Source organism: Pongo abelii, chromosome 7 (assembly GCF_028885655.2).
Source record: "Pongo abelii isolate AG06213 chromosome 7, NHGRI_mPonAbe1-v2.0_pri, whole genome shotgun sequence".
NCBI classification, from domain to species: domain Eukaryota; kingdom Metazoa; phylum Chordata; class Mammalia; order Primates; family Hominidae; genus Pongo; species Pongo abelii.
In genome coordinates this window covers 122669619-122686082 of record NC_071992.2, presented here as the reverse complement: position 1 = coordinate 122686082, position 16464 = coordinate 122669619, and the positions used below count along the sequence as shown (strand labels likewise).

Genomic DNA, 16464 nt, shown 5'->3' with positions numbered 1-16464 from the left:
TTAAGTTATCAATATCATGTCGCTACAAATGACTGTTTTAAAGAATGGTACAAAGCCACTGTGGTGAAAAAAATCGGCCAACACAACACAAAATAAACAGGAACTGAGAAAGTTTCTAGGTTCTGCCACCACAAGACAACGTGCAGCCGTTCAAAAAGTACACGACGCAAAAAGTCAACTAGCTTCCAATGTTAATGAGGTGTTTTATTTTACAAAGAAGTATCTGGCTTTTTATTTTTCGATTAGGAAGTGAATCCTAACAACTGAGAAATATCAAAGAAAGACTGACCCAAACCAAAACCAAAGCAGGCACAGCGCTCTTCAAGAATCCAAGACTGAAAACACGGTCTTCATAACTGGTTCAGTCTTCACCTCCCAGTGGGAGGGAAAGAGAATGGATCGTACCCTTGAAATACTTGGCGGGGAAAGAAAATCAAGTCTAGGTGGGGAAAGCAGGAAGAGCAGAGCAGGAAGAGCCGGCACGCAAAAAGTCTTCCCTCCCCAAAGCCGAACGAGTCCTTCCTTCCTAGCCCCCGGCGGCCGCCACCCCGGCCACGTCGCCCGCCCCGGCCCAGGCACACCTGCCAGGGCCGGGCCGCGACCCCTGCCCGGCGCCACGACCGCCGCCTCCCCCCAGCCCTCAGCCCATGTCGGCCGCGCGGGAGGCGAAAAAAGGGTGGGCTCACCAGGTCCCTCCGGGCTGGACGGCGCCGGGGGCCGGTGGGGCGGGGACCCGCACCCGAGGTCCCCCTGGGCTGGCTCCCTCAGGTAATCCTCGAAGCGCACCTGCCGGGCTTCGCCGCCGCCCCCGAACCCCCACAGGCGGTTGGCTGTGCCCCGCAGAAGGCGCCCACTCTTCTCGGTGAACGTGGTCAGGTAGTCCATGCTGCCGCGGGGCTGGACGCGGAACTGGGGCCCAGGAGGTGGACGGTTTCGGCGGTGGCGGCCACCACTAGCGCGCCCGCCGGCCCTTCAGACCTGACCCAGGGGAGGCGGCTCCGCGCGCCTCACAGGAGGCGGAGAGGGGGAGGGGGCGTCCCTCTCCCTGCCCGGGGACGGACCATCAGGAAACCACGCGTCGGGGGAGCAAAAGACGGACGAAAGTTTTTGAAAAGTTTTTCTTGTGGCTTCTAAATGCCAAATGAGGCAGAACTTAGCTTGTCATATAGGTATATTCTTCCTGGAACCGATGTGGGGTCAGAAAACTGGTGGCTTTTAAGCAAGCTGGACGGGTCCTCTCAGCGCATCCCCCCACCCGCCTGGCGCCAATGGAGCTGGCCTGGCCCGCCCTGCCCCTCCCCGCCCCGTCCGCGCTCGGACCTGACTTTCAGGACTGCAGGGGAAAGGGGTGGACACCCAACCTCCCGCCAGGTCAGAGGAGAGGCTAAAAATGGCCCAGGGGAGACTTTGCTGGAGTTGCATGGAGTTCGGGAGCCTAGGAGGCGTCTGCAAATAACTGTCAAAAAGTTTGAAGGGTGTGTGTTGGCTTGGGGAAAAAAGAGGGTGGAGTGAGTCACATAAAACTTTTGCAGCTTGTATTTCCTCTTTTTTTTTTTTTTTAATGTTTAAGGACGGCGGAGATACTTTCAACGTAAGACTGCAATCATAATTAAAACATGAATAGTAACATTTTAAGTTCGTTGTGCCATTATGAACTCATGTTAGTGTTGGACATTCTATGATCCCAGTCCTGTTTAGGCAACGTAATTGAGGGATTTAGTTTGCAGATCTACCTTTCAGGGACAAAGAACCTTGACAGGGAAAGAGCAGTGACTTTTGACAGAAATTTTGCTTCCTGTGAGATCTGGTTATTCTCTTCCTTTCACATTGTTTGTAGTTCTTTTAGTTTTCTCAGGCATTAAATAAACCCTCTTTCTTGGAATCACCAATATATTAATATATTGGGGGAAAAAAAGATTTGAATTACTTAGGAAGTTGATGAACTACCCACTCCAACAACAGAGTCCTGAAAATCAGGCTTAAGCTTTTGGCCAAACTAGTAAAGATTATCCCTCCTGACAAACACACACCCTCTTTTTTTTTTTTTTTTTTTTAACCGGTTGACAGATCTTTTTTGCATCATCACCATTTTCAGTTTAGATTCTTACTAGGTGGGATAAATTTCACCATTCTAATATCAGCCATCACCATTATGCCTGGTGAAAAACACAGAATGTCTGGGCTGCACCCTCAGAGTGTCTAATTCGGTGTTTATGGGAAGGGGGCCCAGGAGAATCTGCATATCCAGCAATCCATGTTTTCAGGGTTGTGGCTTGGGAAAGAACTGTTCCAGACTTCTGCACTTCCTAAGGACCTATTTTGTAGATGTTGCAATGGACGGAATGTTTGTGCTTTCCCTTAAATTCATTTGTTAAAATACTAACCCCAATGTGATGGTATTAGGAGGTGGGGCCTTTGGGAGGTAATTCATAGCATAGAGGCCTCATGAATGCGATTAGTGCCCTTATAAAAAAGGGACCCAGAGAGCTGTCTCCATCTTTCTGCCATATGAGAATACAAAAATACATCAGTTTGCAAACCAGAAGAAGGTCCTCACCAGAAACCAACTATGCTGGCACCCTGATCTTGGACTTCTAGCCTCCAGAACTGTGAGAAATAAATGTGTGTTTATAAACCACTCAGTCAGTCTATGGTGCTTTATTATAGCATCTGGAACGAGACAGCTACTAAGTAGCATTCCATTTGACAAGGAAGATTTACCATGCACACTACTTCTGAGTTCAATGAAAGAGAGGCTCGGTAAGTTTTAAAAATCAAATTTCAATGACTTAGTCTAATTCTCATTAATAATTTAAATTATTTTTCTAAGATATGTTTTACATCTTCTAAAAATTTTCCAGTTTGTTATAAGCATATCCAATCAATTCTTAAGATTTTACCTGATTAGATCTGCACTTTTACATCCAACATTTGCAGGAACCTTCATTCTACCAGTTCAAATCCAGATTTACAGGTAGTTAACCCATCTGTTTTGTGGTTTTTTTTCTGCTTCTATTTCATAGAAGGCTAGAGCTGCTGGAGAAAAATGTATAACCTTGATGATTGAATGCCTTGAAATCTTTGATTTAAACTCGGCTGAGTCGTAATGTCTCTAAAATCCTTCTATTCATATAGTCAGTGTTCTCTTTTATTCTCTATATTTGTTGTCTGAACTGTCATCATTCTCCTGAAGTTACCAAATTCATCACTTGAATACGTTACTTTGCCTTCTACATGACCCAGAAAATCATAGGCCATCAAATATGAACATTCATTTTTCTTTCCTTTTTCTCTTCAATCTACATCAAGTTGCTCTCCCTACCTTGCTTTAGAAGGAGGTCTTTATTCCTGTCCATGCCTGTCTTCCAAATTTTCTTCTGATAGTCTAATTATGTTGTCTGTGACTTGCCAGCTTTATTATTCCTCTCTGTTCCTTTTCACTATATTTCCTTTCCTCTTATCCTTCCTCTATCAGCCACATAAATCACTCTCAGCCTTAAAAAAAGCTTGCTTATATACCATGCCTGCTTTTTCATGCTACCTTTTGCCTCATTAAAAAAAAAAACTTTACTCATATGTAATTTAAGTACTGTAAAATTCACGTGTTAAAATTATATAGTTTACCTGATAACAATTCAGGGTTATAAAGCCATCATCAAAATGTAATCTTTGAACCTGAACATTTCCATCACCACAAAAAGAAACTTTTTACCATCTGTAGTCACTCCGCAGTCACACCTGCAGCCCTAGGCAACCACTAGTCTATTTCTGCCTTGGTGGATTTGCCTTTTATAGACATTTCATATAATGCTTGGTCGTTGGGGTCTGGCTTCTTTCACTTAATGTTTCTGAGGCTTCTTCATGTTGTAACATGTATTGGTACTTCATTCCTTCTTACCGCCAAATAACATTACATTGTATAAGATATACCACATTTTATTGATCCATTCATCCATTGATGGATATTTGGATTGTTCATAACCTTGCAGCTATTATGAATAATGTTGTTAGGAACATCAAGGTAATTAAGTTTTTTTGTTGACCTGTTTTCATTTCACATATATACATAGAAGTGAAACTGCTGGGACAAAATGGTGGCTTTCAATATGCAAAAAGGTTTAATTTATTTTGATGAAGTCCAATTTATCAATATTTTTATCACATCTGTGCTTTGCATTGTATCTAAGAAATCATTGACTAATCTAAAGTTCGAAGATTAACTATTATGTTTTCTCTATGAGTTTTATTTTATTTAGCTCTTCTATTAGGTCTTTGATCTAACATAGGTCTTTGATCTAATATAGGTCTAATATAGGTCTTTGATCTTATATAGGTCTTTGATCTATTTTGGGTTAATTTTCAGGTTTGATGTGAGGAAGTGGTCCAAATTCATTCTTTTATGTGTGGCTATCCAGTTGTTCCAGCACCATTTATTGAAAAGATGATTTTTCCCCCATTGTCTTTGCATCTCTGTCAAAAATTAATTGACCTTAAATACAAGGTTTTATTTCTGGACTCTCAATTCTGTTCCTAAACCCATGCCAACACCATGCTATCTTGATTACTGTAGCTTTGTAGTAAGTTTTGAAATTAGAAAGTATGAGTCTTCCCATTTTGTTCTTCATTTTGAAGATTGTTTTGGCTATTTTGAATCCTTTTCATTCCATATGAATTTTAGGATTACATTGTCAATTTCTTCAAAGAAAAAAGTCAGTTGTAATTTTGATAGGGATTCCATTAAATAGGTAGATCAATATGGGAAGTATTGCTATATCTTCCATAAACAAAAGGATGTCTTTCCATTTAGGTAGATCTTCAGTTGCTTTTGGCAATGTTTTGTGCTTTTCATTGTATAAATCTTGTACTTTTTTTTTGACATACATTAATAAGTGTTTTATTTTTTGTTGGTATTGTGAATAGATTTTTTTTAGATTGCCATGGCTAGTATACAGAAATAAAATTGATTTTTGAATACTGTTCTTGTATCTTACAACCTTGCTGGACTCATTAATAAATTCTATTCATTGTTAAATGGATTTCTTAACATTTTCTCTGTGTAAGTACATGTTTTCTGTAAATAAAGATGGTTTTGTTTTTTCCCTTCCAATTCAGGTGCCTTTTTTTTCTTGCCTAATTGCCCTGGTTAGAACTTTCAGTACAATATTAAATAGAAGTTGTGAGAGCAGATATCGTTTTATTCCTCAATTTGGAGAAAATGCATTGAGTCTTTCACAATGAAGTATGATATTATACATTGTTTCTTTGTGGATGCCCTTACTCTAGTTTAGGAAACACCATTCTATTCCTAATTTCTAATTTTTTTGTCATAAATGGACATTAGATTTTGTCAAATGCTTTTTCTGCTTCTGTTGATATAATATTGTGCTTTTTGTCCTTTATCCTGTTAATATAGTGTTTGCATTAATTAATATTTGTGTATTAAATGAACCTTGCCTTCCTTAGATAACCTTCAGAATGTATACTATAATGCTTGATTTGGTTTGTTGGTATTCTGTTGATTATTTTTTGTCTATATTCATAATAGATATTATATTGGTTTATACTTTTCTTTCCTTGTGATATCCTCGTCTGGCTTTGGTATTTGGGTAATACTGGCCTCTTACAATGAATTGAGAAGTGTGCCATCCTTTTCACTTTTTTGGAAGAGTTTCTGAAGGATTGTTACTAATCATTCTTTAAATGTTTGGTAGAATTCACCATTGAAGCCATCTGGCCCTAGGCTTTTCTTTCTGGTAGTATTTTAAATTACTCTAATCATTTACCATATATATATATACTTTTTTTTTCTATTTCTCCTTGTGTCAGTCAGTTTTGGTAGTTTTGTCTTTCTAGGAATTTGTTCATTTAATTGTAAGTCATCTAATTTGTTGTTCATAGTATTCCTTTATAATCCTGTTCATTTCTCTGATTTATATTAATATCAGCTCTTTTACTCCTAATTTTAGTAATTTGAGTCATCTCTGTTTTTTTCTTGCTTAATCTAAATCTTTGTCAATTTTGTTGCTCCTTGCAGAGAGCCAACTTGAGGTTTCATTAATGAGGTTTCTCTAATGTTTTTCTATTTCCTATTCCATTAATATCCATGCTAATCTTTATAATTTCCTTCTTTCTATTTGTTTTGTGTTTAGTATCTTCTATTCCCCCCTCCAACCTCCCTAGTTTCATAAGGCAGAAGGTTAGGCTATTGATTTGAAATCTTCTTTTTTTTATAATATAGGTTTTTACAGCTACATACCTCATTAGTTCTGTCCCACAAATTTTGGTATATTGTACTTTAGTTTTTATTTATCTCAAAGTAATTTTCCTTATGACTTATTATTTGACTCATTGGCTGTTTAGGAGTATATTGTTTAATTTCCACATATTTGTGAATTTCCCAAATTTCTTTGTGTTTTTGACTTCTAACTTAATTTTACTGTAGTTAGAGAACATACTTGGTATGATTCCCCCATCCTTTCAAAATCATTGAGTCTTTTTTGTGGCCTAGTTTATAGTCTATCCTGGATAATATTCCATTTCCTTCATTTTTAAGCCTTCCATTCATCACTGAATTTCTTGAAAATCCATATTTGCTGCCTCTCTTAAGCTCCTACCCAAGCTCACTCTCAGCAAATTTTCATCCATTCATTCAGCTTTAGTAAATGCCTACTCAGCACTAAGATAGAGAGTCCCTATTTCTATGGCACTTTCAAGCTGATGTTACACTCCCAAAGATCACCAGTGCCAGCACAAGATGTTTTTGTGCGATTAGAAAGAGATGCCCCTGCAAATAGACACATAACAAAAAGGCATCTCTAATCCAAAAATGAAATTAAGAAAACAGTTCCATTTATAGTAGCATCAAAAAGACAAAATACTTAGAAATAAATCTATCCAAGGAGGAGCAAGACATATACTGAAAAATACAAAACATAATTGAAAGAAGTTAAAGAAAATCTAAATAAATGGAAAGACATCCCATATACATGGACTAGAAAACTTAATATTGTTAAAATGGCAATTCACAAATCAATATACAGATGCAATACATTCCCTATCAAAATTCTCCTGCTTTATTTACAGATATGGAAAATCCCATCCTCAAATTCATATAGAATTGCAAGGAACCCCAAAGAACCAAAACAATATTAAAAAAGAAAACCAGAGTTGGGGGACTCATACTTCCCAATTTCAAAACTTTCTTCAAAGCTGCAGTAATCAAAAACTGTAGTACTGGCATAAGAATAGATGTACAGATCAATGAAATATAAGTTAGGGTTCAGAAGTAAACACATACATTTAGGGAAAACAAACTGATTTTCAACAATGATGCCAAGTCCATTTAATGGGGAAAAATAGTGGCTTCAATAAATGGTGCAGTAACAACTCCATATTCACACACAAAAGAATGAGATTAAACCCTTACCTCACACCGTGGACAGAAATGAACTCAGAATGGATTAAAGACATAAGTGTATGACTAAAAACTATTAAATTCCTAGAAGAAAACATAAGGTAAATCTTCATGATCTTGGAATTGGCAGTGGACTCAGAGATTACACCAAAGGCATAAACAACAAATTTGCTTCATTACTAATAAGAGGAATGCAAATACCTGCCAATAAATACCATTTTCTTCTATCAGGATGGTGAAGATCAAAAAGTTTAAAACCATTTTGCTAACAGTGGGTGGAAACTACCACTTTCATATATTACTAGTAGGGGAGCAAAAAATGGTACTACCGTTTTGCAGGATCATCAAAGAGGTCATTTTGCAGGATGTATCAACGTTTTTAAAGCACACTCCTTTTGACTCAGTGTCCTCACTTCTTGATATTTATCCTATTGGTGTATGAAATGATGCAATTTTCTATTTGCAATAGCAAAATGTTGAAAATAACCTAAGTGTTGACTAATAAAGAAATCATTAAATACAATATGACATGTCCATATAATGGAATATTATTCAGCCATTAAAAATAACTGCACAGTTCCTGGTATAACCGATTATGAAAGAATCTTGAAAAAAGTATTTTTAAGGGGGAAAGCAAGATATAGAACACCACATGTGGTATGCTTCAATTTTTGAAAACAATGTAAAGTATGTGTAGTTATCCACATACAAATAAAACATTTGTTAGTATATATAAGAACCTAGTAATGGTGTTTGCTTTCTGAGAAAAGAAGTGGGTGGCTTAGGGTGTGATGAGAGAGAACCTTAATTTTCACTGTGTGTATAATATGCATTGCATTGCATGTATCATCTATTCAAAAATGATTTTTTAAGTTAAAAAGGACCTGTTACCCATAAGCCCATTCTATCTTCTAGGAGCTTGCTAGACTGTCCACTGTCAATTTGACTGCCATTCGGCTCCTATGAAAGGCATTTGAGATAGACTGCATTTCTCAATCATCAGTAAGAAAAATGTGATCTTTCTTAAGTTGTCTAAGAGTTACAGGCATATCAAGTTGGGTCATCTGCAGTGAGTATACCTAAGGCATGTCTCATCATTAAGAACATGGGCCCTTAGTCTAACTTCAGATCCTGGCTTTGGCACTTACTAGCAGCATAATGGGAAAGTAACTGACTTAGCCTCTCTCTCCCTCAGGTTCCTTACCTGTAAAATAGAGATAATATAGAGATGTCGGGAAGATTTAATAACATCATGCAAGCAATATGCCTACAAGAGTGCCTGTAAAACATTAAGCCTTGGTAAATGTGAGCTATAATGCTTCCTATAAAATACCTTATCAAGTTACACCATTAGTGTTATATTCTGAATTTTATTGAAGTTCAATGCAAGAAATAATTGTGTGAGGAACTGATATTGAACACATTATTCATTATGTTGTTATTTAGTGTATATAATTAAAAAATATTTTTGGCCAGGTGCGGTGACTCACGCCTGTAATCCCAGCACTTTGGGAGGCCAAGATGGGCGGATCACGAGGTCAGGAGATCGAGACCATTCTGCCTAACACAGTGAAACCCTGTCTCTACTAAAAATACAAAAAATTAGCCGGGCGTGGTGGCGGGCGCCTGTAGTCCCAGCTATTCAGGAGGCTGAGGCAGGAGAATGGCCTGAACCTGGGAGGCGGAGGTTGCAGTGAGCCGAGACCGCACCACTGCACTCCAGCCTGGGTGACAGAGCGAGACTCCATCTCAAATATATATATATATATTTTTTGACAGATATTTAGAATTTTATGTCAGGAAAAATCCTTGTGAAGACAGGACAGGCATTCATTAACCAGATAATACATGTTATCATCTTAAGTTTCAAATACAATGACCATCTTTTTTTTTTTTTTTTTTTCCAAAAAAGTAGAACTACCTTGCCATTTCCTTTGCTTAGTAATTTCTGGTCTCACTGAAATTATTATTTTTTACTAGATGTTTAAATTAAAAGGACAATATATAACTGGGTACATGCATATGGGAAAACAAAACTATAGTACAGAAGGCTATATAATAGTAAATTTGTTACATCCTTCCTGAATCAACCTCCACAGCTTTGTGTATATCCTTCTGTAAATTTTGTATGCATATATTTACATAGGGGTTAGTATGTGTATATATGCATGTGTGTTTCTTTTAAAAAAAAACCCACACAAATGGGAACATATTGTGTCCACAATTTTGTTGTTGTTGTTTTCTTGTTTGAGATAGGGTCTTACTCTGTTGTCCAGGTTGGCATGCAGTGGTGTGATCAGGGCTCACTGCATCCTCGACCTCCTGGGATCAATCCATCCTCCTGCCTCAGCCTCGTAAGTAGCTGGGACTATAGGCACTTGCTGTCACACCCAACTAATTATTGTAGTTTTTGTAGAGACAGGGTTTTGCCATGTTGCCCAGCCTGGTCTTCAACTCCTGGGCTCAAAGGATCTGCATGCCTCTGCTTCCCAAAATGCTGTGATTACAGGCATGAGCCAAGGCGCCTGGCCCATGTCCACAGTTTTATACAAATATTTTTACTTCACTTTGTCTTAGACACCTTTCCATATCAATTTCTATTAGTTCTCCTTTATTCTTTTTACAGTTTCTGAGTTCAATTTATTATTATCTGTTGAAAAAGCCTTTTGTTGTTAGTTGCTAGAATATTTAATTTAATCACATCACATTTACTTCCAAAAAAAATGTAGGAGCTAAAAACTCACTGGAAAGCAACTATTAATAAGTTGGAAACTTGTGCAACTACTGTATGTAGGTTATTTAGTTAAACCACTCCCCAAAATGCTTTTAAGAAATTCTGCCCCTGCTCCTGCGGCACCATTCCTTAAAGGAAACATTGTTCTTTTAATTGTGGAATCTTAAATAGAAAAATTTCAAGTAAGACAATGATTTCTAAAAATATGAAGAAAAATGACATAAAAACTAGGCAAATGGCTCTGATTTTATATTTTTATACTAAAAGAATATCATCAGTAACCTAAAAATAATTAGAACCAGATTAACAAAAACATTGGTTTGTAATGTTTATATTTTCTTAATTGTTAGATGAATTAAATGATTCCTATTTTAAGGGGACTATTCTTCGATTGCTTGTTTACATTGGCTAATGACTGAAGTTCTGTTTAATGTTCAATCTTCTCAATCTTTTTGTTCCTGCCCTAGCTCCCATCTCTGTCAGTCATCCTATATACCAAGCTCTCTGAATTCAAGCTCACTTCTTTATCTTTTACTGAAGATGACATGAAATGGTTTTTCTACTAACAACCATTCCCTGGCATACTTCCTGATTCACTAAAACTATTATGGGTAGCCACAACATTGTGTTCATTACTTTTTAAAATACTTTTTAACACAGATAAAATTGTTGAATTTTAGGAAATAAAAGAAGCAGAACTGTAACATCCTGAGAAAACACAGAGACATTGAAATATATGAGCACGATGCATCTGCAAATCTTTAAGCAAAATGGTAAAAGTGAGACCTGTGTTCTCATTATAAGGCTAGCTATATTAATAAACTAAGAAAATAACAATTGGATCTTAAAAGAACAAAATGAGAAAATAATTTTCTCCAGTAACAAGTTATATCTACCTGTCAACTATTTCATAAGATAGAAATGTTAGGGTTGGGCATGATAGCCCACACCCGTAATCTAAGCATGTTGGGAGGCTGAGGCCAGAGGATCGCTTGAGGCCAGAAGTCAGAACTCAGATTTCTGATATGATTAGCAAAACCACTGATGGAATCAATAAAGCAGACTGACACTCTGACACTAAACTAAGCAAAGAGATTTTGTAAGTTTAGAAACTAAGGCATTAATCTATTATACAGTCACTACATCTGCATCTGCCAGTAAACCTAAAGCTTAACTTCATAGATAAATTTGCTACCCTTAAAATTGACTCTTTTTTTTTATATAAAGCATTTGTGTGTTTTTCGCCACTAAAATGGTTTATGCTAGCATTCAAATTCCTTATCATATGTGAGACTGCCACCTGTGTCCCAAATGACCACAAAGAGGAAGAATGTGGGTTATTGTTTGAATATAATCATGATCACAGCATTGAAGAGTATATGACAGAGATTTAATATGGCCTTTCAATAGACTGGGACAGAGTCTAATATTAATTTTCTAAAAAGATCCCCTCTAGAAGATACCAACCTTGGATATAATAATTACAACCCCTACTAAAAACCAAGTAATTTTCTCTCAATTCTGAAAATTGTCCAAAAGGTGTTACTCCCTCACTTGTCAGAAAAACACTGCATGGCAGTCAAGCCAAACAAGGACTCAGCAATAGCATTGTTAACAATTATAATTGAAACTTGGGTCACAATAACTGACATCAACTTACCATAGAATTATTCCAGTTCTATTTTTAATCCTATGAAGACAGTAATTACAATGATATAATTACAGCCCCCAAATACTCCATACCTGGAATGTGGCAGCTTCTGGAGCTTTTGGATCAGTTTCACTCAGCTCATTGGACAAGTGCCAATTGGTATTACCAATGGTGCCTAAAGTTCTGAAAACTCAATAAAGCTTTAAAAATCTTTAGGAACAATAACTCATCAGGACATCCAAAAAGTAACGTTACATCATGAAGACAAACATTCTCATTTTCTTTCTTCTGCAGATTTCTTTTCCTGCCTGCACTTTCTTTGAGGTTGCAGTAGAGAGTGCATGTCTACAGAAGGTACTGTATGCATAGCTATGAGGAGGTCTTACCCTCTGTCTTTTTATCTTTCTGGGCCCTTCTTTACCCTTGTTCTTCCTCTTCTCCTCTCTTAATTCTATAATGGGTCTTCACATGTTGCTGTACCTTCTCGTGTTACTTGAATAGAATTTTGATACTTATTCTTAATCTGAAAAGCTGATAAGTGAAAACATTTGTTTTCTGGTATATTAAGTACTTTATTCAAATTATTAATTTAACATATTTTAAAGTTATATAGCTTTTAGCTAAATTTTTGGATAATTTCCCTATCTTTGTTTTTATTAAAGATAATAGGGCCAAGCACAGTGGCTCATGCCTGTAATCCCAGCACTTTGGGAGTCCGAAGTGGGCAGATCACCCTGAGGTCAGGAGTTTGAGACCAGCCTGGCCAACATAGCGAAAACCCATCTCTACTAAAAATTACAAAAATTAGTCAGGCTTGGTGGTGTGCACCTGTAATCCCAGCTACTTGGGAAGCTGAGGCAGGAGAATCGTTTGAACTTAGGGGACGGAGGTTGCAGTGAGCCGAGATCACACCACTGCACTCTAGCCTGGGCAACAGAGTGAGACTCTGTCTCAAAAAAAGAAAAAGAAAAAAAAAAAGATAATAAAAGATAATAGAGAAAAAAGAAGATGAACAGGCAAAATAATATTGGAAAAACCTAAATCTGTTGCTAGCACGTTTCCAGCTTTAACTGTAACCAGTAGTTAGGTAGTTGTTTTTTTTTTTTCCTTCTGTTGGGGGAAAGTTTATACCTGGGGCTGTGTCAATGCAAGATGAAATGAAGTATGACAATAAAAAGAGAGCCTACTTATAAGTTCATCCATCTCAGAGAAAGTGCTGGGCAGCAATGACAAATTTTTATCAATTGTCCAAATGTTTCAGCCATGATGCATGAACAGCAAACTCCTAAGTGCTGTACATAATGTTTGAAAGGAGTAGAGAACTTATTCCTCTTCCCAAAGCAGATGGGAGTTCCCTGACTCCCCGCCTCCCCATACCAAACACAATCTGGGAAAGATGCTAATAACCCCAGATGAATCAGCCCAAAGGCAGTCAGCATATAGGAAGAGAAACTCAAACCTAGATGGTCAATCTTTAAATGATCCAGCACTGACTAGACAGGTTTAATTTTCAAACAGAATCATGCACTGGTCATTTTCTTCTGTTGCAGATCTACTCTAAATTCTCAAGTCTTCCTAGAGAGCAGTAGACACAGCAATATAACCAGATTCAAAACTCAAATCTGTGCTGCCCTAACAGGCTTAAAGGAAAGTTGGATCATTTCTAATTGCCTCTCAAGAGAGAAGCAGGGCATGCCTAGGCACCTCAGCCCCACCTACTATCCAGAGACTCATATGAGTGCCAAGCTGGCTATACAGCCACCACCACCAGTAGAATTTATCAAATGTATTGAACAAGGACGGGTTGGCAGCCACTTTGTACCTACCCTACTGGTTTTCTAGGAGTCAGGAAGGAAGGGTTGGGGATAAGATTCTTAAATATACAGAGACATCAACAACATTGTTAGGCCCTCAGATTGAGCTGGTTCTGCTAACACACTGCATGATATGTAAGCACATGCATTTATGTTTGCTCATTAGAGCCTATACATTATGTAGTAAAATGAAATCTCCCAGCTTCTACTTTACCCCCTCTTTAATCGATCTCCAACACTGCAGCCAGGGTAATCTTAAATCCACCAATCTAAGTATTGCCTTTTCTCTGCTTTAAAAACACTCCTTGTTCACAGCAGCAGCTGCCTGTTGATAATGAGAATCAGCTGTGGAACTTTTTAAAAAATTAAAATTCTCCAACTATACGCAGAGATTCTGGTTCCATGGCTGTAGGGTGGGGAACTCAGGAACCTCAATTTTTAAATTATGAGCCATGTTTGCGACCTGCTACTTTAGTTCTTCCAAATGGTTTTTGCATATTTAGTTCATGTGAGTCACACAATGACTTCCGAAAAAGATCCATGAGACTAGATCTGGCAACCACCGAGCAGTGATGTATATGTTTCACATATGTGTGCAAAGAACAGGTGCTGTTTAAAACTGCCAGTGTTTTACGCTCCAGGTGCCTCGGCCCCTGCCTCAGCAGCTAAGGATATGACATGCACAGGATGGTACAGCTACAAGATGGTGGAGCCTCCATCAGTCTGGATCCCTATGTAACTATATGGATCAGAGCCCCTGCTCCCAATACAACCCGAAATTGGATATGTAAGAGGAACAAGAAATACATCAAGAAATATACACCTATTTCAGCAAGTCACTTAGGTTTAGGGGTTCATTTGGCATCACAGCATAAGCTTAGCTTATTTTGACTGATAGATTTTGCAAATGATTAAGTTACATTTTTAATGATATATTAATATGCTAAAGATCACCTGATTTGTTAATGATTTTGCTTTTCAATTGTCTCTTGCCATGTCTGTATTCTGAAAAGTATTCCAAGATTGCAAAACTATTCATTTACCTTTTGTGTATGTGAATAAGTATTTTCTTAATACAACCAGAGGAAAACCAACAAACAACAAAAGCAAAATGGGGAGAATGCGGAGTTGCTAAAGCTAAAAAGAATCTGTCGATCATTTATAGTCCCAGTTTAAAAATTTGGTTTCCTATCAGCCTTATTCTTTCAATAAATATCTTTATAATCAGAAAATGTAAATTTGAACTTGTAAAACACATGTAGACTCGTAAAATGCCATTTTTATGTTTTACGTATTGCTCTCCCATAAAAGTACACTAGAAAATGGTTGAAAAGAATTACTTTAAGAGCTACAAAGAATACATCTCAATTGTCTTTCACACAATGCCCTTAACATACTAATAGCCACCTTAACCATAAGACATGAGCGGGGCCTTGGTGTTTATCTGGTCAAGCATTTCATTTTTATAGATTGGGTCACCAAAGCCTAGAGAGGTCAAGTGTACCTCTCAAGGTCACACACTTGGAAAAGAACAGAGCCAGAATGCAAGGTTTGCCCACGGGAAATGCTGCCACATGACATTTCCCTCCATCTTTTACTCAAGCAGTTAACTGTTACTCTCTCAGTTCACCCAAACATTTGGTTAAAGTGGAATGATGTCCCACAGAGGGTTTTCTGGCTGTGAAAGCTAGGTCAAACTATTTATTTATTGAGATGTAGCTTTCTAATCTGTAAAATAAGAGTAAATAGTGCCTAACTTGGAGCTTTTCTATGATTAGAAAGGACATGATGTATGTGTTAGACCCATTGTTCTTTCGCTGTAAATAAAAAAAAAAATTATATTGATTCCCTTCAGAATTTCAGCCTGTTCTTCTAGACCAGGGAACAGCAAACTCTGGCCCATGAACCAAATCTGGCCGGCCACCTGTTTTTATAAATTCGGTTTCCTTTGAACACAGCCATGCCCATTCATTTATGTATTGTCTGCGGCTGCTTTGGGACTATATCAGCAGAGCTGACTAGTGTGACAGAGACTTTATGGCCCAAAAAGCCTAAAATATTTGCTCCCTGGCCCTTTTCAGAAAAATTCTGTTGGACTATATTCTAAACTGTTGGGATCATTTTGATTCTTTCACCCACAGTGTCACTCGGCATCCCTAATTACTGAGTCAACCACAAATTTGCCTCGTTAAGGTTGTTCATAAAAATATTTAATGAGACATGAGAAAGGAAAGTCACAAGACACAGGTCAACTGACACCTTCAAGGATGACAATGACTACCACTCATTGAACACATTAATCTAAAGAAGTATGAATCCACTAAATGCTACCATCACCCAGAACTCATTTATCAACAATGCCACATATTAGTTAAACATCTTTCTAGTATGCAGAAGATGAGGTACAGACTCCAAGTGATCACTGCTTTCCCCTCTGAAATGGTTTCAAGTCTATGATGTTTCTGTATCCTTCAACTCCATTTCAATAGCATTTTAAAAATTCGGGCTATTCACCTAACTACAGTTTTCTGGCACATCTCTCATTATCCAGCTACAGAATGGCTAGCTGTAACCAAACCTGATTCTTCTTTTTTCTGGGCACATAGTGACCCTGTATTTCCCAGATTCCTTTTTGGGCAGCAGTGCTCAAGTGATTATTTTTTAGCCAATGGAAGGACTGCAAAAATGACGTGTGCTACTTCCAGGCCTGGCCAGAGAGTCCCCATTGGTGATCTCCATGCTCTTTTCTTTTCACATACTTGTAGCAGATGAACATGGTGACTTGAGAAGCCATTTATTAAATATGACAGAGCCTTGAGATAGAAGGTACCTGGGTCCTTGAACCCACCCT

The 16464-nt window shown here is 37.8% G+C and overlaps 1 protein-coding gene and 1 long non-coding RNA gene across 8 annotated transcripts in view; one reads left to right on the top strand and one right to left on the bottom strand.

Moving 5' to 3' along the window:
* The window catches only part of OXR1 (oxidation resistance 1), a 490658-nt gene that overhangs the window by 97053 nt on the left and 377141 nt on the right, over window positions 1-16464 (bottom strand). For 2 of the 7 annotated variants that reach the window (XM_009244016.3, XM_009244017.3), the window contains exon 1: window positions 687-1628. In XM_009244016.3, coding sequence (XP_009242291.2) covers window positions 687-885 — 199 coding nt within the window. In that variant the 5' untranslated portion in view covers window positions 886-1628. 7 annotated transcript variants of the gene reach the window in all.
* Window positions 1116-15428, top strand: LOC129047507 (uncharacterized). Its single transcript, XR_010141281.1, has 7 exons — window positions 1116-1475; window positions 2668-2760; window positions 8330-8416; window positions 8610-8713; window positions 9691-9768; window positions 12094-12153; window positions 14255-15428. It is a non-coding gene; the product is annotated as an uncharacterized LOC129047507 (long non-coding RNA).